Here is a 15,706-nt window from a genome sequence, read left to right as displayed (position 1 = left end):
TTTCCAAGGCACGTCACGGCAGCCTCTGTTTTGTGTCATTCCGTCATGAAAATCCGCTGCACTGTCTCGTTCTTGCCCTGCTTTCCTCTCTCCCTCGCAAATGATGTCGTATGGGTTTGGCAGATTGTTGAGGCCAGCGAATCGGTTGAGCTTTTGTTGCTTGTTGACTTTCTGCATGTCTCGGGGGCTCAGAGCATGGAGGAGACTGACGGCATGGTCGAGGTCCGTTTGAGACTTCCGTCCAATATCGGAGTAGCACTGACGGATCCGGGGAATTGTGACTCTCGAGATATTCCTTAGCTCAAGTTGCCGCAATCTCAGCAGCCCGAATGGCAGCATCGGTTTGAATCGTCAGTAGAGCATTCCAAGAAGCTCATGCTCGCTGGAAGGCCTCTCTGGACTTCTCCAAATCCCTGGCGTCACCAGTGCGGCGAAATCGCTCACGCAGCACGTCCACCAAGCCGATTTCCAAAGTTCCTCTCTCGGGACGCGTTGCTGAGAGACTACCTTGAAGAACCTGTCCAAGAACACCAATGACCTCGTCCAAGTTGGCAGCCTCTCCATCTTGTTCGTACTTTCCTTCAGTAGATTTAGTAGATTTGACAAACGTTGGCCGACGCCGCGCGCCTCTGCATGTCATCGCGGTCGACCGCCTCAGCCGCCTGTCTACTGACGTCGATTGCTTGCTGAATGTCCTGCAGGTTCTTTGACCCCATCATGAATCCCGTACCCAGAGACTAATTGCCGAGTACGCCAGTGTACTACGCTCGCTAGTTAAAAACTGCCTATATACCTAGGTAATTTATAAATTCGATATTACCTAATAAACGCGGTACATAAGCATAAATAAGTAATTCAAAATAATCTAATTTCGTCTCAATAACATAGAGGGTAACTAATATTCATATACTTACTAGGCATCCAGGAGCTCCAGGAAGTTTGTGTAATACGTATAGTTAATAGGTCCCATTATCTATTCTTACTAGCTGGAGTACTGTTCCGTCATATTAATATAGTACGTCGAAACAGGCTTAGGGCAGCATGGGCCCGAGACCCAGGCCTAACGCAGGACCCAAAGTGGGCCCCAACAGCTGGAGCTCCAGTTCACAAGCTACAAACGATAATTCCTGTCGTTCCAGGCATCACCTTCAACCCTTCACATTATTCTCACAGTGTGTCGGCCGGCCTGTCGCAACATGGCCGAGAAGCGCCCCGCAGACGGCGACAGTGACCAACCAGTCAAGAAGCACCGATTCAATAGCTCTTCAAATTCTGCAAAGCGACACGGCCAAGGCGTGGACGAAACGTATGGCCAGCGATTCGCATTCGGCAACCTCGACGCAGCTACCATTCCAAAAGACGAGGACCTGGAATGGGAGGATGAGACCGACGCTCTCGCCTATCTCAAATCCGTCAGAAGTCAGGCAGAAGGTATTCCCCACGTGCTCATTGCTCGCAAGGCAGGACCCGAGTTGCCAGTGTCGAAAGATGGCGCAGTGGATCGCAGCATCTACGAAGATGGAAGAGGCGATTTTCGGGGTTTCTATCATGACGGCGCATACACGGCATACCCAGACGGGTATAATGGAGAACAAAATGACAACGACGAAGAGGAAGGAGAAGAAGGAGAAGAAGGAGAGGCGACCGACAAGGAAGACGGCGAGTCAAGCGAGGTCAAAAGCGAAGAAAGCAGTCTAGGTGGTCCTCGCAACAGCAATTCTGCAGAGATTCACGATGCCTACTTTATCAGCATCACCCGGCGGTACAAAATGCTTCGCGACATATTACAGTCGGAGCCGCCTGGCACTGCTGTCAAAACTCTTTCAGCCAGCCACCCTACACAAGTGCGCGGCTTCGGTACAACGCCGAGTCCCTATAAGGAATGGGCGCCACGGCTTCGGAATACCGACCCGCTTCCAGTCCAGATCGCCTCAATGCATAAGGACAGCGTACTTCGCCTGATTCGAATCATCCTAAACGGTAATTTCTTCAGAAGAGGACAAGAGTTGCGTGAAAGAACAAGTCGCTGGATCTGGGCCCTCCTTGCTCGGCTGCCGGAAAGGGGCGAGCTTGACTATACAGAAGTTGGCTGGGTCCGTGAGCTAGGCAAGAGGGCGGTCATGTTCATGCTGAGCTTGGCCGAAGCAGATGTTCTTCGAGAACAGTATGGCGTCGAAGGCGGCGCAGACAATGAAGACAATGGTGATGTGGAAGAAATTGACGTTGTCTCAAACGAAGATATTGGATTGGATGGGAACGAGAAGGTCGAGGCAGTCTCTACTGCTCCCGAGGATCCAACAGACAGCAAGAACGAGGAGATCACCTCAGAATCACCTCTTCAGACTTCTGATGCAATCTCGACAGCCCCACCGTCACAGGACAAATTGGACGCATCTGTCGATATCCCAACCCCACAATCTGATGTCGAGATGCAAATCGACTCGGACGAGGAAGATGGGGAAGTATCTGCCGAACCCCAAGAGCTTCAGAAACCCACAGCTGACGTAGAGGCGGCTAAGGCCCGACTACTTGCTCAGCTGGAAAGTAGTTTTGAAGAGCAAGTACAAGATCACCAAACTGGCAGCATTGCCGACACTCCAGTCGCAACTTCAGGTGAGGCAAAATCGGGATCAGACGGCAAGAACGAGATGCGCGAGGCCAATTTGCGAGCTACACTAAACATGATTCTTACCGTGGCTGGTGAGTTCTATGGGCAAAGAGACTTGCTCGAGTTTAGAGACCCCTTTGGACGCATGATTGGGGTGTAAGTTGTACGATTACAAGTCATCATGCAGTGAATTGCACCAATCCAAGGTAATAGCCGGCCAAGCACCTCTGTAACTGCTATACTTTGTCACGTTCAGAGTGTAATAATGAAACGGTCATATTGTACTATGTAGCATAGCCGATCCACTTCAACTCGCTCTCGAGGTTTTGCTCTAGTGCTCGCCATGGGACAGGCACAGAGAATATCAAAGCACAAAATATAGTCGAATAATCGGTATATTTTACTTGATGCTGTCGGCATCAACGACTGGCAGATTTTATAACCTCACAATAAATCATACATGCTGTACCAAAAAAAGACAAATTCAGCCCTAGGACAGACCTAATGTCTGAGGGCAACTCCAGAAACGCCAACGCAAGTGCAAATGACAAGAGCCTCTTCCTCTGGCACAGCTCTTCAATCTGATCATACATAACCTCTTTTTGACGATCGTCCCATGCCGTTTCAGACGACAGCTAATAATTGTGGCCGTCTGCAACTTTTCTTTTTGCGCCTACACATCAAAGGTCGTCCATGTCGACTTCCACGTTCGGATCCAAGAACGAAGCCTCCTCAAAGTCATCAAGAACCATGACATTCTCTTGACCAACAGGTCCAGGCCCATCCAGCTTTGTCGAGAGTCTAGTCTTCCGGGGTGTGGCCAGTCGTCTGCCATTGCTGGGGTCCACGGGCGCGAGGCTTCGCGAGCTCGCTCCAAAGTCGGGGAAATCAGCACTCTCCTCGTCGGCAAAGAACCGCTTCCGTGTCCTCGAGCCAAAAGTGTCAGCCTCTATCGAATTATTTGACTCGACCGACTCCTGGCTGAGGGTGAGGCCCGGGACTTCGTCCATGGAGTCCGGGTCAAGCAGGCCCAGCGGACCTTCGGTAGAAGGCAGGCTAAACGAATAATCATCGGCAGCGTTTGGCTTTTGCGTGTCCATGCCGCCAATCTTGTGAATGCCGCAAAAGGGGAGCAATTCCCTTGGTGTCGTAGCCACAGAGGCGGCGCCGCTACGCGAGCGACCGGTGGCGTCGTAGGTCGTCTTGGTCGGAGCTGTCATCTCCCTGTTACTTCTGCTGGTAGTGTTGTTGTTTTCGTCCCACAGCGAAAAGGCGCTGTAGCCGTTCGTCTTGTAGCCCTCGGGAACGGCCTTGCGCACCCGCATGCCGACGGATAGGAGGTTTGCCTGGACAGATGAGTCCACGGCGGCGAGGCCACCTCCTCGGGCTAGAGCATCGTCGGGGCATGTGGATGAAGAGACGGCGCCGGAGCTGCTGAAGAAGGAGGTGATGCGGCGTTGGGCCGGGTCGCTGGCTGCGCCGGCGAACTGGCGCTTCGTTCGTGGTGCGGACATGGCGGTGGTGTCTGACCAGCGAATGGGACACGAGAATGAGGTTGTATTTCTTTTTCTCGGGTTGATACTCAATTGGCTTGCTTATCGTCGACGGGCAACCATTCAGACTTGAGCTAATATCTTACTTGGCTGTGTACGATAACACGAGCCCCTAATGCAAGAAATTGTGCACAATGACGAGGGAACACTAAAGTGATGAATTGAATAGACTGGTGAAAAAGGTTGCGTGGACGGTGACGAAGGGGGGGAAAAGTCAGGGGACCAAGTTGAGAAGAGGCTGGGGGAAAAGGGAATTTGAAAAAGTAATGCTAACAGGGCATTACCCCCTCAGCTATCGGGGCATTAGCCCCACCAATTTTCCCGCTATAGTCAACTATAGCACCAACTCCAGCACCACCGATTATATAACAGCTATAAATCTAAATCTGGCCCAAATCGTTTAAATCCGATAAATTTGCAAAAAAATACAAATTATATAAGAAATAGCCTATACGTTAATTATTTAATTACTATCTATAAAAAGGTCATCCGAGAAATTATTATCATTAATAACGATAGGTATAACAATAGCACCGGTACCGGCACCGGCACCGGCACCAGCGACGGCATCGCGCAAAGCCTGCTAGCTGGCTAAAAAGGCCGTTAATAAAATTAATATATTAATATATAGAGCTATGCTAGATAATTTAGCCTTTAATGCTATTACGGCAGGTGCTTTTTTAATAGCCGCTGGCTTTTTCGGGGGTGCCACCGGTTTAATAAGGATATCGTCCTCCTCCTCGTCGTCGTCGCCCGTAAGATCTATAATTTCCTATTATAATAAAAATTTGCGGACGCTTAGGTGTAAAACCGTTTTGCTTCCTCCCCCGTTAGCTTTTGATTTAATAATTATTTAAATATAAAAGGCATTTAGGATAATAATAGCATTAGTTTTGGGCCGTCCTCGGGGCTTAGCTTGCCTAGGCTCGATTATCTAAAAATCCGGTTTTTTATCGAATTATAATATGTTTAATTAGTATATATAATGTATAATTAAAATTTTATTATTTACCAAATTAAAGCCTATATGCCAGTATTCGTTAATCTCCTCCAGCTTTACTATTTAAACTTTAGGCTTATTTTTTTTCGGTTTAATATAGCTAAATAAAATGTGGCTATAAGGTAAACCGTATTACGCCGTAAATATACCCAAATAAAGTATTAATAGCGGCGGAAAAGGTCGTAAAGGTATTAATAGCTAGCTAAGGGCTATTCGGTATTAAAGGACTAATAGATCTAATGCTTTCCGTAAGATATAAGCATTTATGTTACCTAGCTAAAGCTAGCGTAGCGGGCTTTGACGGATCTTAACCTCGTTATCGGCGGTAATTTATATATAATCGCGTTTCTAATTGCGTAGCTTCTTTGTAAGTGCTTTATCTAGCTTAAATAAATTAGCGTAGCTATCGAATAGATACGATTTAATTTAGTAGTGATTTATTTCGGTAGGGGAAGTAATACGAATACCGTAATTACGATATCGTAAAATATAATAATTGGCCTATTATGCGCGCTAAGGCAGGTATGTTTTTTTTAAATAATTTAGGATCGGCCGCTGTTTATTAACGAATTCCTTTATTAAACGGCGCTATAATACCTAGAACTTTATTATAATTTACGAATAAACTATATATGCCTAGCATAATAATATACCTTCGCGGGTATAGGTAAGCTTAAATAGGAGTAGGGGTAAGCGTTTAATAGTAGCCGGCTTAGCTAATTAGTTTAGCTAACGTAAAGCTTTACGATCCTTCTTATTAAACGTAAAGGATTCGGCACTAAAATCGGGGTTCTAGTCCTCGTCGTTAAAGTCATCGTTTACGTTAGCTATTAATTAGTTTATAATAGTAATTAATGCTTGCTTTATCTTTTACTATTTTTTTTTTAATATTAAAAATAATATTTTTATTAATATAAAATATATAAATCTGCTATTAGGTAAATAATAAATGCTTTTTAGCAGCAGCCTTAAGCTCCCGATTAAAATTAGTAACTAAAACTAATAATTCGTTAGCACCGATCTTATATATGAATCGTATAAAAATCGATAAAAATAAATTATAGGAAATATGTATTTCGTTAGGTATAATACCAAAATATATATTAAAAATTAAACTTATATACGTAATACCGGTTATATTAAAGAACGATATATAATATTTGTTCGTTTTATAAATATTATCTATGCTAGCGATTTGTAGGAATTGTTTCCACAGCTTTTCGCACTAAGGGTAAATCCAAATTATAGCCTTTATACGGTAAGCGTTATCTACGGCGTAAATAATTTTATAACAAAGGCTATCGGCTATTAATTTTTTAATAAAGGCTTATATTGCTATAAAGCTATTAAGCTTTTTAATATAAAGGGTTTAAATGTAGTTATTAATATCCTTTTTGGCAAACGGGTAATCCGGGAAATTTTCTTTAAAACTAAATTATATTTCGCGAAAACGGATTTTATGCTTAGCTAGGCTGGTAATATATCCTTTATAGCTATTTTCGAATCGGCGTAGCAAAAAATAAGCTAATATATTACGGGAAGCTAGATAATTATAAGTTCCGTTAATAACTATAAAAGTCCATCGCCTATTATCTGCCTTAAGGGCGCGAAGCTTACCCTTAAATTCGCAGCCTATTAAACGAATCCGGCGATTTCTAATACCGTAATTTTAAATAACGCATTATTTGCTACGGTCGTAAAAAATAAAATAAACTATTAATTTGCCCTTAAAGTAATTCGCAGCATTTCGGCGGATTAGGGCGTAGCCGTACTAAATTGCGTGCTTATTTAAGGACTTTATTAACTTTTTTATTATCGCGCAAAGCGGACCTTTAAATAGGCCGCTTTCGGGAAATGGCTATAAGTTGGATTCCGCTATTATATAATATTATTATAAATGGGAAATTAAAGCTATTAAAGCTGTTAAAGCTAGGAAATAGTAATTATATAAAAATACGAAATTATATATGGAGTGGCCCGTGCGTCTATAAAGTTCCAGCAGGCCGTAAAAGTTTTGGCGGCCCGTTGCAGCTGTGGATTACGTAATTGGTGGGGCTAATGCCCCGATAGCTGCGGACCTAATGCCCTGTTAGCATTACTCATTTGAAATGCTAGATTGAAGCTTGGTTGGTAGGTCCGCTCCAGGAGAGCAACGGTGGGGAAAAGGGAAAAGAAAATGGGGATTTCAATTTACGCGTTGACAAGCGTGTTTTTACGCGTTTAATGGGCGCCAGGAGCCGGGGGCAGCACCTGTCGATCCCCGCCGCCTCCAGGTTTCGCTGAGCACCACTGGCAATTACATCACTTTTCTAGGGGTAATTGCACCGTGACCCCAGATGATTATGCCAGTGTGATATCTTGCAGAAAGATAGACGTCATTTTCTTATCGTAAGAACCAGAAAGAAAGCACCGTGCTTAAACGCTGCATATTGTCCGTCATGGTCAAAATTGGCAATGTATCACCAATCTGTCGGCTCCATGTCATTTAAAGTGGTAACTGAATAGTCCTCAGGCATGGCGGGCTGGACATCATGACCACAATGTGGCCCCATTCAGGCATGAGTCGTTCGCTATATAATACTGCTGTCAATTGGAGTCTGGACATGCTCCAGTCAATGGCATTATTCAATAGGGCTGCTAGCTACATGAGTAGCTCGACCACTGGATCTCAAGTAACTGTTAGTGTCTCGCAACTCCAATGGCATTCGAGTAAACCACTTGACGTGCATGAAAATGCACAAGCACAATTAGTGAAACGATCTCCATTGAGAAGCAGTAGTATATGTATATATATATATATATATATATATATCTGTGACCTCGGATGAGATTCGCTCAAATATAATAGATACCTACAATAGAAATGCATATTCTTGACAGCAACCCGGCAATCATTGATGGCTGCCGAAAATATCTGTGCACGGTCCAGGGAGCCACTGCCCAGGCCCCGTCTGACCCAATCTAGAAGGACGGCGGCAGGACCCTTTCATTCAGTTAGTGGCCTTTGGCGTGCGATGAGGGTCAAAAAGAATCCTCCATCTTTCAACATCCCAACAATATTTTGTGTTTCTGTTGTCGCTATCTTGGGCGCCAGTCTATAGTTGCGCCATTTTCAAGAAATGAATCACATGTGATATCGTCATCATTGGAGCCCCGTAGCCTCAGACCGCGATGCCTCTCAGGCCAAAGCCCCTCGACACCCGGGTGGACAGGGATAGCGCATTGCTGTCCCCTAACGGATACGACGAAGATGCAAGTTCGCTGCAAAGCAGAAGCGACCAGGACACGGACAGCGAAGATGACGAGCTCGTCGCCCGCGCGCGCAATAGTAGAGAGCTCCGGGCTCGCGACCGTCTCGTTTTGATGCAGGAAGAAGAAATGGACGAGCTGGTCACTGCAAGCCGCGCGAAACACGATGGCCTCCAGCGACGGGGCAGCAACCTGGCCATACCGAATCCGCTGCAAATGTTCAAAGTCCCAGGGCGCGATCGCTCACGCAGTCCAATGAACGGTTCTCAGACCTCGATGGACGATTTCCGCGATGAAAAGAGATCGGCGCGTCGGTCGCGGCGGAAACAAAAGAAGGAACGCCTGCTCGAGGATGCGCAACACGGCGAGGACGGAGAGCTCATGTACGAGATGGAGTCGGGCGGTATACGTGAAGGCAGCTCAACCGGCGATAGCAGCGACCGAGAGGATAGCGAGGAACATGACCGCCGGAATCTCCGATACCACTCTGACAAAAAAGCCGAAAAGAGGAGGAGATGGAAGAAGTGGCTGTTCATACACACCATTCTCATCGTGGGATTTGCATTTCTGTCACTTGTGGCATGGAAGCTGTCCGTGGACAAGAAGAGGGCATTACCTCCACTGGTCAGCAATGGAACGGCCCTTTTTGCGCCGACGACTCTCATTGTCAGTCTCGATGGCTTCCGCGCCGACTTTTTGCAGCGCGGACTCACGCCCAGATTGAGCGCATTCATAAAGGAGGGTGTCAGTCCGCCGTACATGAATCCCTCATTCCCCTCTGTCACATTTCCTAACCACTATACACTTGCGACGGGCCTGTATCCTGAGAGCCACGGCGTTGTCGGCAACACATTCTGGGATCCAGAACTCCAAGCCGAGTTCTACTACACGGACCCTTCGCGGAGCATGGACCCCAAGTGGTGGAAGGGAGAACCATTCTGGGTAACAGCCGAAGAACAGGGGCTGCGAACTGCCGTCCACATGTGGCCTGGCAGTGAAGCCCACATCATGAGTGTTGAGCCCACTATACTCGATCACTACAATGGGAAAGAGTCTCTGGACAACAAAGCTGCCAGGATTCTCGAGTTCTTGGACAGGCCGGGAATGGAAGATCCCAGTGCCAGTGTTGAGAACATGCGACCGCAGCTTATTGCGGCATATGTTCCAAACGTCGATGCCGACGGTCACAAATATGGACCCAACAGCACCGAGATTCGAACCACCATCACTCAGGTTGACAATATGCTGGATCAAGTCTTTGTTGGTCTTGAAAAGCGAAATTTGACCAATATCGTCAACGTTATCATTGTATCAGATCACGGCATGGCCACGACGGACATCTCTCGGATGATTCAGATGGACGATCTTATCGATATGACCAAGGTCGATCACGTAGACGGCTGGCCACTTGTTGGCGTGCGGCCGAAAGAAGCGTCCTATCTGCAAGAACTGTATGAACAGGCAGTCGAAAAGGGAAAGACAAACCCCAATTTTGAGGTTTATCTAAAGGACAAGGACATGCCGGAACGCTATCATTTCTCTCAGAATGACCGCATTGCTCCTCTTTGGATTATCCCCAAAACAGGCTGGGCCATCGTCTCCAAAGAAGAGTTTGATCTCGAAGAAGCCAAAACCAAGGGTCTAGTCTATCATCCCCGTGGTCTCCATGGTTATGATCATGAACACCCTTTAATGAGAGCCATATTCATTGCTCGTGGCCCTGCTTTCCCGCATGAGCCGAATAGCAGGGTCGAACCTTTCCGTAAGTCACTCTCTAAGCAAACCCAAGTCGTGCGCTGATCTAACACATTTTCAGAGAACATCGAGGTATATAACATTCTATGCGACTCGGTTGGCATGAAACCCATTCCAAACAATGGAACACTTCGCCTGCCATTAAAGACTGTCGGCTTCCACGAGCCCGAGACGGCCCTGACAGAGCCGGAAGACCCAGAAACGACAAATGTTGCGACAGAAGAGAGCGTGCCTATTTCCACTTCACCTGTGGCAACAAGCGCTGCTACCGAGTCGATTGAGCAGCCAACAGCGACTGTTGGTGTTGATCCCGTAGAACCTCCTCAAGAGACCGAACCGCCAACAACGGACAATTCAAGCGACGATGGGGACGAGCCAAAAGAGTTCCAATCTTGGCAAGACTATTGGGATTGGCTGACTGGCAAAGTTGATGATCTGTGGAACAAACTCACCGGCTCCGCAGATGGCGATGAGTCCAGTTGAGGTGATTATTATCATCAGTAATATTTCTGTACATTTGGCTGGCTTCATTCTCCAATTGGGTGGCGTTTGCAGGCGTTACAGACGGCGGGGTCCTTACTTCAGGCAAAGCAACTTGCGCTCTTGGATACATTTGATTTTTGATACATGCGCAGGCAGTCAAGACTGCCAATCATAATGAATCATAGCTTGGATTCTACATTTTTCGTGTTTTCCAGAATCCACATATCCCTAATGAGCATCGTCCATTGCCTTTGTCTGCGAAATCTGATCCATTTATTCCGCTCTAGTCGGAGCCGTCTCGCATAACCACTGCCTACCTACCGTGTGACTCACAGTCGACAAACAGCATAGCCACTTTGAAGACCACCGGAAACAAGGCTTATATTCAGACAATTATTCATGGCCACAGCTGCAACGTTTCCAATTACTCCTAATTCGGAAATCACGACAAATCATTGAATCGGAATATAGATATGAAGGCAGCAAAACCACTCGTTCTCGACGGGCGAACGGGTGAAGGCGGCGGCCAACTCGTCCGACTGGCCTGTGCCCTCGCCGCCGTGACGGGGCAGGCGATCCGCATCACCAACGTGCGCGGCAACCGGGCTGGAGCTGCCCGCGGCGGCGGCCTCAAATCACAGCATGTCTCGTCCATTGCATGGCTGGCGCGGGCGACCAATGCCCAGGTTGACGGTTTAGCCGTCGGTTCGCGTACGCTCGAGTTTGCACCCAAGGCTCCACCAACGGCTCTCGCACAGCGCAGCATTTCCATTGATGTCGAATCCCCTGCCGCGAGTGCCATGCTCATCTTCCAGGCCATACTGCCGTACCTGTTGTTCGCCGGCAATGCTGCTGCGGCTGCCGCGGGGAAAGGAGACGGCATCGAGCTTGAGATTCATGGCGGCACCAATGTTTCCTTCTCATTGAGCTGGGAGTACTTGGACCAAGTCCTTTTACCAACACTAGAGGACCAATTCGGCATTGTGATCAAGAGACAATTGAAGCAAAGAGGTTGGAGTCTCGGCCCCGCCAAGAAGGGCTGCGTGCACTTCCAGTTCAACCCATTGCGACCCGGCGAGAAGCTGACCTCGCGAGTACCATGGAACAAGAGATACACGGAGGAGGATTTTGAGATGGAGAAAATCGACGCAACCATTCTGACGCCGACCCATTTGCATGCTCCCCTGCAGCAGGCACTTGCCCGCGATCTAGACCGGCTCTTCCCCAACGTCGACGTCAACCTTGTCGTCACCGAGGACAGCGGGCACGAGAGCCGCATGTACGTGCTGCTGGTGGCGCATTCAAAGACTGGTCTGCGCTGGGGCCGCGACTGGCTCTACGACAAGAAGTGGAAGACAAAGGCGCCCGACGCGCTGGCCCACGACATGTCGAAAAAGGTCGCGGGCGACCTGCACGACGAGATTGCGCTGCGCGGCGCCGTGGACGAGTTTCTCCAGGATCAGCTCGTGGTGTTCCAGGCGCTTGCACAAGGACGTTCGAGTTTCCCTCGGGACGAACGGGGACCTGAGGACATTGCTCTGGGATTAGGGGGGCTGGATATCGAGGAGGAGGGAGACGAGGAGACGAGGATGCGCAAGGACAAGACGCATGAGCCGTTTGGGCAGGGAAGCACGCATACTACCACGGCCAGGTGGGTGGCTGCTGAGCACCTGCCGCAAATCAACTGGTATAACAAAGGAAGAGTTTGTGAGGGGGCGGCTATTGGTTTTGATTGAGAAACTTGTGGTTGTATTTGTTCATCGCGTTACATGATACCCCCCTCTATGTATTGTCCTAGAATCCTCGCGCTTTTGAAATTTGGTGTCTTCTCAATATGAACCTGTGTTGAGCATATTTTGGTACAAATGTGCTTCTGGCCATAGTGAATGTTTGAGTGACTTTTGTATATCAGGTGTCCATTTCATGTCATGACGAGTCGTTATGTGAAAGCAAATGCGATGTCAGAATTGATTAGACTTGGATGGACTTTGCACATTTAATATTGACTCAGTGTTCATGGCATACTGCGTTGTGCGGAGTATAATTTATATCGCTGTTGAATTTCAATTCTCAACAACAAAGTTTATCAATTCATAGACACCCTGTTTGTACGACGGGGTAGTGGCAGACTAGATGGTGATCTTGAGATAACAATGCTTCTAGGCATGGTGTAATTCACGGGAAATATATCCGATTGGCCGTGTTATTGGGGTATGACTCCATCGTGCAGAAAGTCCTTGGATGGAGAAACAGTACTAGGTAGCAAGCCATGACTCAATTGCAAGGGCGCCCAGATGACAATTGAATCTTGACTTTTGTGCAGTAGCCTTGAATCAAAAGCATCTAGTCCTTGTTTTCTAACGCTCCAATTGAGGCCGTCATTGCAATTGTTGGACGAAAACCCCGTGAATAGCACTATACATAGTGCTCGCGGTCAGATCACCAGAGTGTCAAATAGCCCCTCCGACGTCGGTTCCGGAGGGTAAGCACTTGGACAAGGTATTGAGTTCGCATCTCCCCTCATTCGAACATAGTCGGAGGCCAAATACTCAAGGTCACCACCAGACAAGTCCAATTCTCATTATAACACTTTCGACAACAAAATGGGGGCCTACTATGAAGTGATTCCAAAGTCCTTGTTCAAATGGATATTGGAACAAAAAATGTTCTGGGTGGCCACGGCGCCGCTCTCCGCGGCGGGGCACGTCAACGTCTCGCCAAAGGGCGGTGCCTGTTTTGGGCTCATTGATGAAAAGACCTTTTACTACATGGACATGACGGGCTCGGGCAATGAAACCATCAGCCACCTATACGAGAACGGCCGGGTCACGATCCTCTTCAATGCCTTTGAGGGCCCGCCGCGGATCCTGCGCCTGTTTGGTCGCGGTCGCGTGCTCGAGCGCGGCACCGCCGAGTACGCCGATTTTGTCAAGAAGAACACGGTCGGGACGCACAGCGGCACGAGGACGATTATTCTTGTCGATGTTCACCAGGTTGGCACGTCGTGTGGTTTCTCGGTGCCGTTTTACGACTTCAAGGCCTTTAGGCCGGTCCTGGATGAGTACTTTGAGAAGAAGGAGAAGCGGTATCTGAACGGCAAGGAGGAGGAGAGTATGCCAAGGTAAGTATGGGAGAGTATGCAACGCACAAGGAACTGTACTGAAGTATTGAACCTGTAGATATTGGGCCCTCAAGAATGCCTGGAGCGTAGATGGCCTGCCTGGAATGAAGGTCGGTCAGGAAACGATGAGAAAGGAAGGCATCGTGCCTCTCAAGAAAATGGTGGGCAACTCTTCTTTGGAGAATAGCAGAAGACCCGTCAACGGGTTCTCTGTCGCGCACCTCGTCCTGGCGATTGTTCTCAGCGCATTGCTATCGGCGTTCCTGACTCTGCACGGGGCCGATGTTGCCCTGAATATCAAGCAGCGTCTGCCTGCGAGGCAATGAGGAGCCTCGCCCGGGCTTGGTGAAGAGGCTGGGAGAGGCAGGAGTCCTATCAATATAAGGTAGTACTATGACGGAACCATGATCCAGGTGGTTGGAAAAAATGATGACAGCAGAGCCGCAGGGCGTGGGGCTTTGGTGCTGATATGAGTTTTTAGTCGTGATTCATCAGGGATCCTAATAACACCTTGATGACTACTAGGCAACTACCCTGCCCACGTTACCATAACAACATGCCATGAGATATTTGCCTTGGGCATCCTGTAGCCTATTTCTTCAATCAACACCATCAGCTTGATTTCTTTACACCCTCAGTCACTCGGTGTGTGAAAGAAGGCAACCGGGTTGATTAGTGAAGCGCTTTCTATGAGTAATTAGGTAGAACTCAGCAGGACCATGCGATGCCATCGTGAGTTAAACAGGCGTCATCGACTGATTCGGCTAAATGGACATGTGCCTAACTAGTTTTCTCCTCACTCGGCTACCGTAACCAGAATTCACGTCAGCTTGGGCAATATAGTATGGACACGATGTGAATAAGTCTCTTAAACTATTTATAAGAGAGACATAGCCCATTTGGGAAGGTCCGCGAGTGGCTTACATAGTCGCGCTACTTTCATAAGCAGGTAGTAAGTATGCTTTACACTCAAGTCGCAGCTCGTGATGGTCACCTGTTTCAATCTGACCACCTACGCAAATCGCTAAAAAACCATGAAAGTTCTTTGAACGAGTCTGTAATCAAGTGCTAAAATGCAGTTGCATACGGACACTAGCTGAACTTAAGCCGAGGGGCTGCTAGCTGCATGACCTGTCAAGAATGACCTCTGTCAGCCGGCGCGGCCACCTCCGGGCCTTGAGGTTTTTTACCTACTCGGGTACCACCAGTAATCAGGAGACTGCAAAGCTTAATTCGCGCAACACACCATCAAAAGAAAGATACGAGGTAATTTGTTGAATGTTTATTGATGGCATCATCACTATCGTAGTATCGTGTGCTCAAGCAATTGGTGGGACGCATTTGTTGTGAGTAGTAGTGTTGTGAAAACTCACAACTCACAAGTTGAGCCAGCCTCGCGTCGTTGGTTGGGTAACCGGGCGCAAGATTACTACTATGAGGCTGACTGAATGCAACGAATGTGTACGAACTATGCGCCGACCGTTTTCTAGAACGCTTACAGAATCCAGACGACAGGACCGTGTAGCCCTGCACACGTCGTTGGCGCAGCTCGGTACCGCGCGCCTGCGTGTGTGTGTGGTAAGCAATGAGGTTGGTCGGTAATTATTGGCCAATCTTAGCAAAGTTGGTATGCCCCCTTTTTAGACATGACCAAAAAGGCGAAGGGCTTTTGGTCATTTATATCAACGTGTATTAGATGGAATGGCCAGAAATTCCTCCGAGGCTCTCATCCGTTACAGCTTTGCCTCACGATTGCTTTTGATACTTATCCTAATGCTGCCACAGACAAGAATAGAAGTGTGGTAAATGTAGGTTCCCTACGACAGGGACTAATAGTAGACGGGTATTCGCAGCCGGTGTAACACGGAACAAGGCTCAAAGAGTGTACGCGATATTCAAATAGACAAAGACCGAATATCTGGGCCTGTTGGTTCTGC

At 47.9% G+C, this 15,706-nt stretch overlaps 6 protein-coding genes across 6 annotated transcripts; 4 read left to right on the top strand and 2 right to left on the bottom strand.

Moving 5' to 3' along the window:
• Positions 1–373: 373 nt before the first annotated feature.
• On the bottom strand, positions 374–716 carry PFICI_02874 (uncharacterized protein; the record flags this gene model as incomplete). The annotated part of the gene is made up of 2 exons (XM_007831455.1): positions 374–574; positions 609–716. 2 exons carry the CDS (start codon positions 714–716, stop codon positions 374–376), a joined length of 309 nt encoding a protein of 102 aa, XP_007829646.1.
• Positions 717–1,196: 480 nt separating this feature from the next.
• PFICI_02873 (uncharacterized protein) lies at positions 1,197–2,768 on the top strand (the record flags this gene model as incomplete). The annotated part of the gene is made up of 1 exon (XM_007831454.1): positions 1,197–2,768. One exon carries the CDS (start codon positions 1,197–1,199, stop codon positions 2,766–2,768), a length of 1,572 nt encoding a protein of 523 aa, XP_007829645.1.
• A 520-nt stretch (positions 2,769–3,288) lies between these two features.
• On the bottom strand, positions 3,289–4,122 carry PFICI_02872 (uncharacterized protein; the record flags this gene model as incomplete). Its single annotated transcript, XM_007831453.1, has 1 exon — positions 3,289–4,122. One exon carries the CDS (start codon positions 4,120–4,122, stop codon positions 3,289–3,291), a length of 834 nt encoding a protein of 277 aa, XP_007829644.1.
• A 4,210-nt stretch (positions 4,123–8,332) lies between these two features.
• Positions 8,333–10,648, top strand: PFICI_02871 (uncharacterized protein; the record flags this gene model as incomplete). The annotated part of the gene is made up of 2 exons (XM_007831452.1): positions 8,333–10,172; positions 10,227–10,648. The coding sequence occupies 2 exons, from the start codon at positions 8,333–8,335 to the stop codon at positions 10,646–10,648; spliced, it is 2,262 nt and encodes a 753-aa protein (XP_007829643.1).
• A 473-nt stretch (positions 10,649–11,121) lies between these two features.
• PFICI_02870 (uncharacterized protein) lies at positions 11,122–12,384 on the top strand (the record flags this gene model as incomplete). The annotated part of the gene is made up of 1 exon (XM_007831451.1): positions 11,122–12,384. The coding sequence occupies one exon, from the start codon at positions 11,122–11,124 to the stop codon at positions 12,382–12,384; it is 1,263 nt and encodes a 420-aa protein (XP_007829642.1).
• An 867-nt stretch (positions 12,385–13,251) lies between these two features.
• On the top strand, positions 13,252–14,095 carry PFICI_02869 (uncharacterized protein; the record flags this gene model as incomplete). The annotated part of the gene is made up of 2 exons (XM_007831450.1): positions 13,252–13,769; positions 13,828–14,095. The coding sequence occupies 2 exons, from the start codon at positions 13,252–13,254 to the stop codon at positions 14,093–14,095; spliced, it is 786 nt and encodes a 261-aa protein (XP_007829641.1).
• Positions 14,096–15,706: the final 1,611 nt, after the last annotated feature.

This window comes from Pestalotiopsis fici, assembly GCF_000516985.1.
Source record: "Pestalotiopsis fici W106-1 unplaced genomic scaffold PFICI_Scf_2, whole genome shotgun sequence".
Lineage (NCBI taxonomy): Eukaryota > Fungi > Ascomycota > Sordariomycetes > Amphisphaeriales > Sporocadaceae > Pestalotiopsis > Pestalotiopsis fici.
This window is presented reverse-complemented; position numbering and strand designations above follow the sequence as displayed.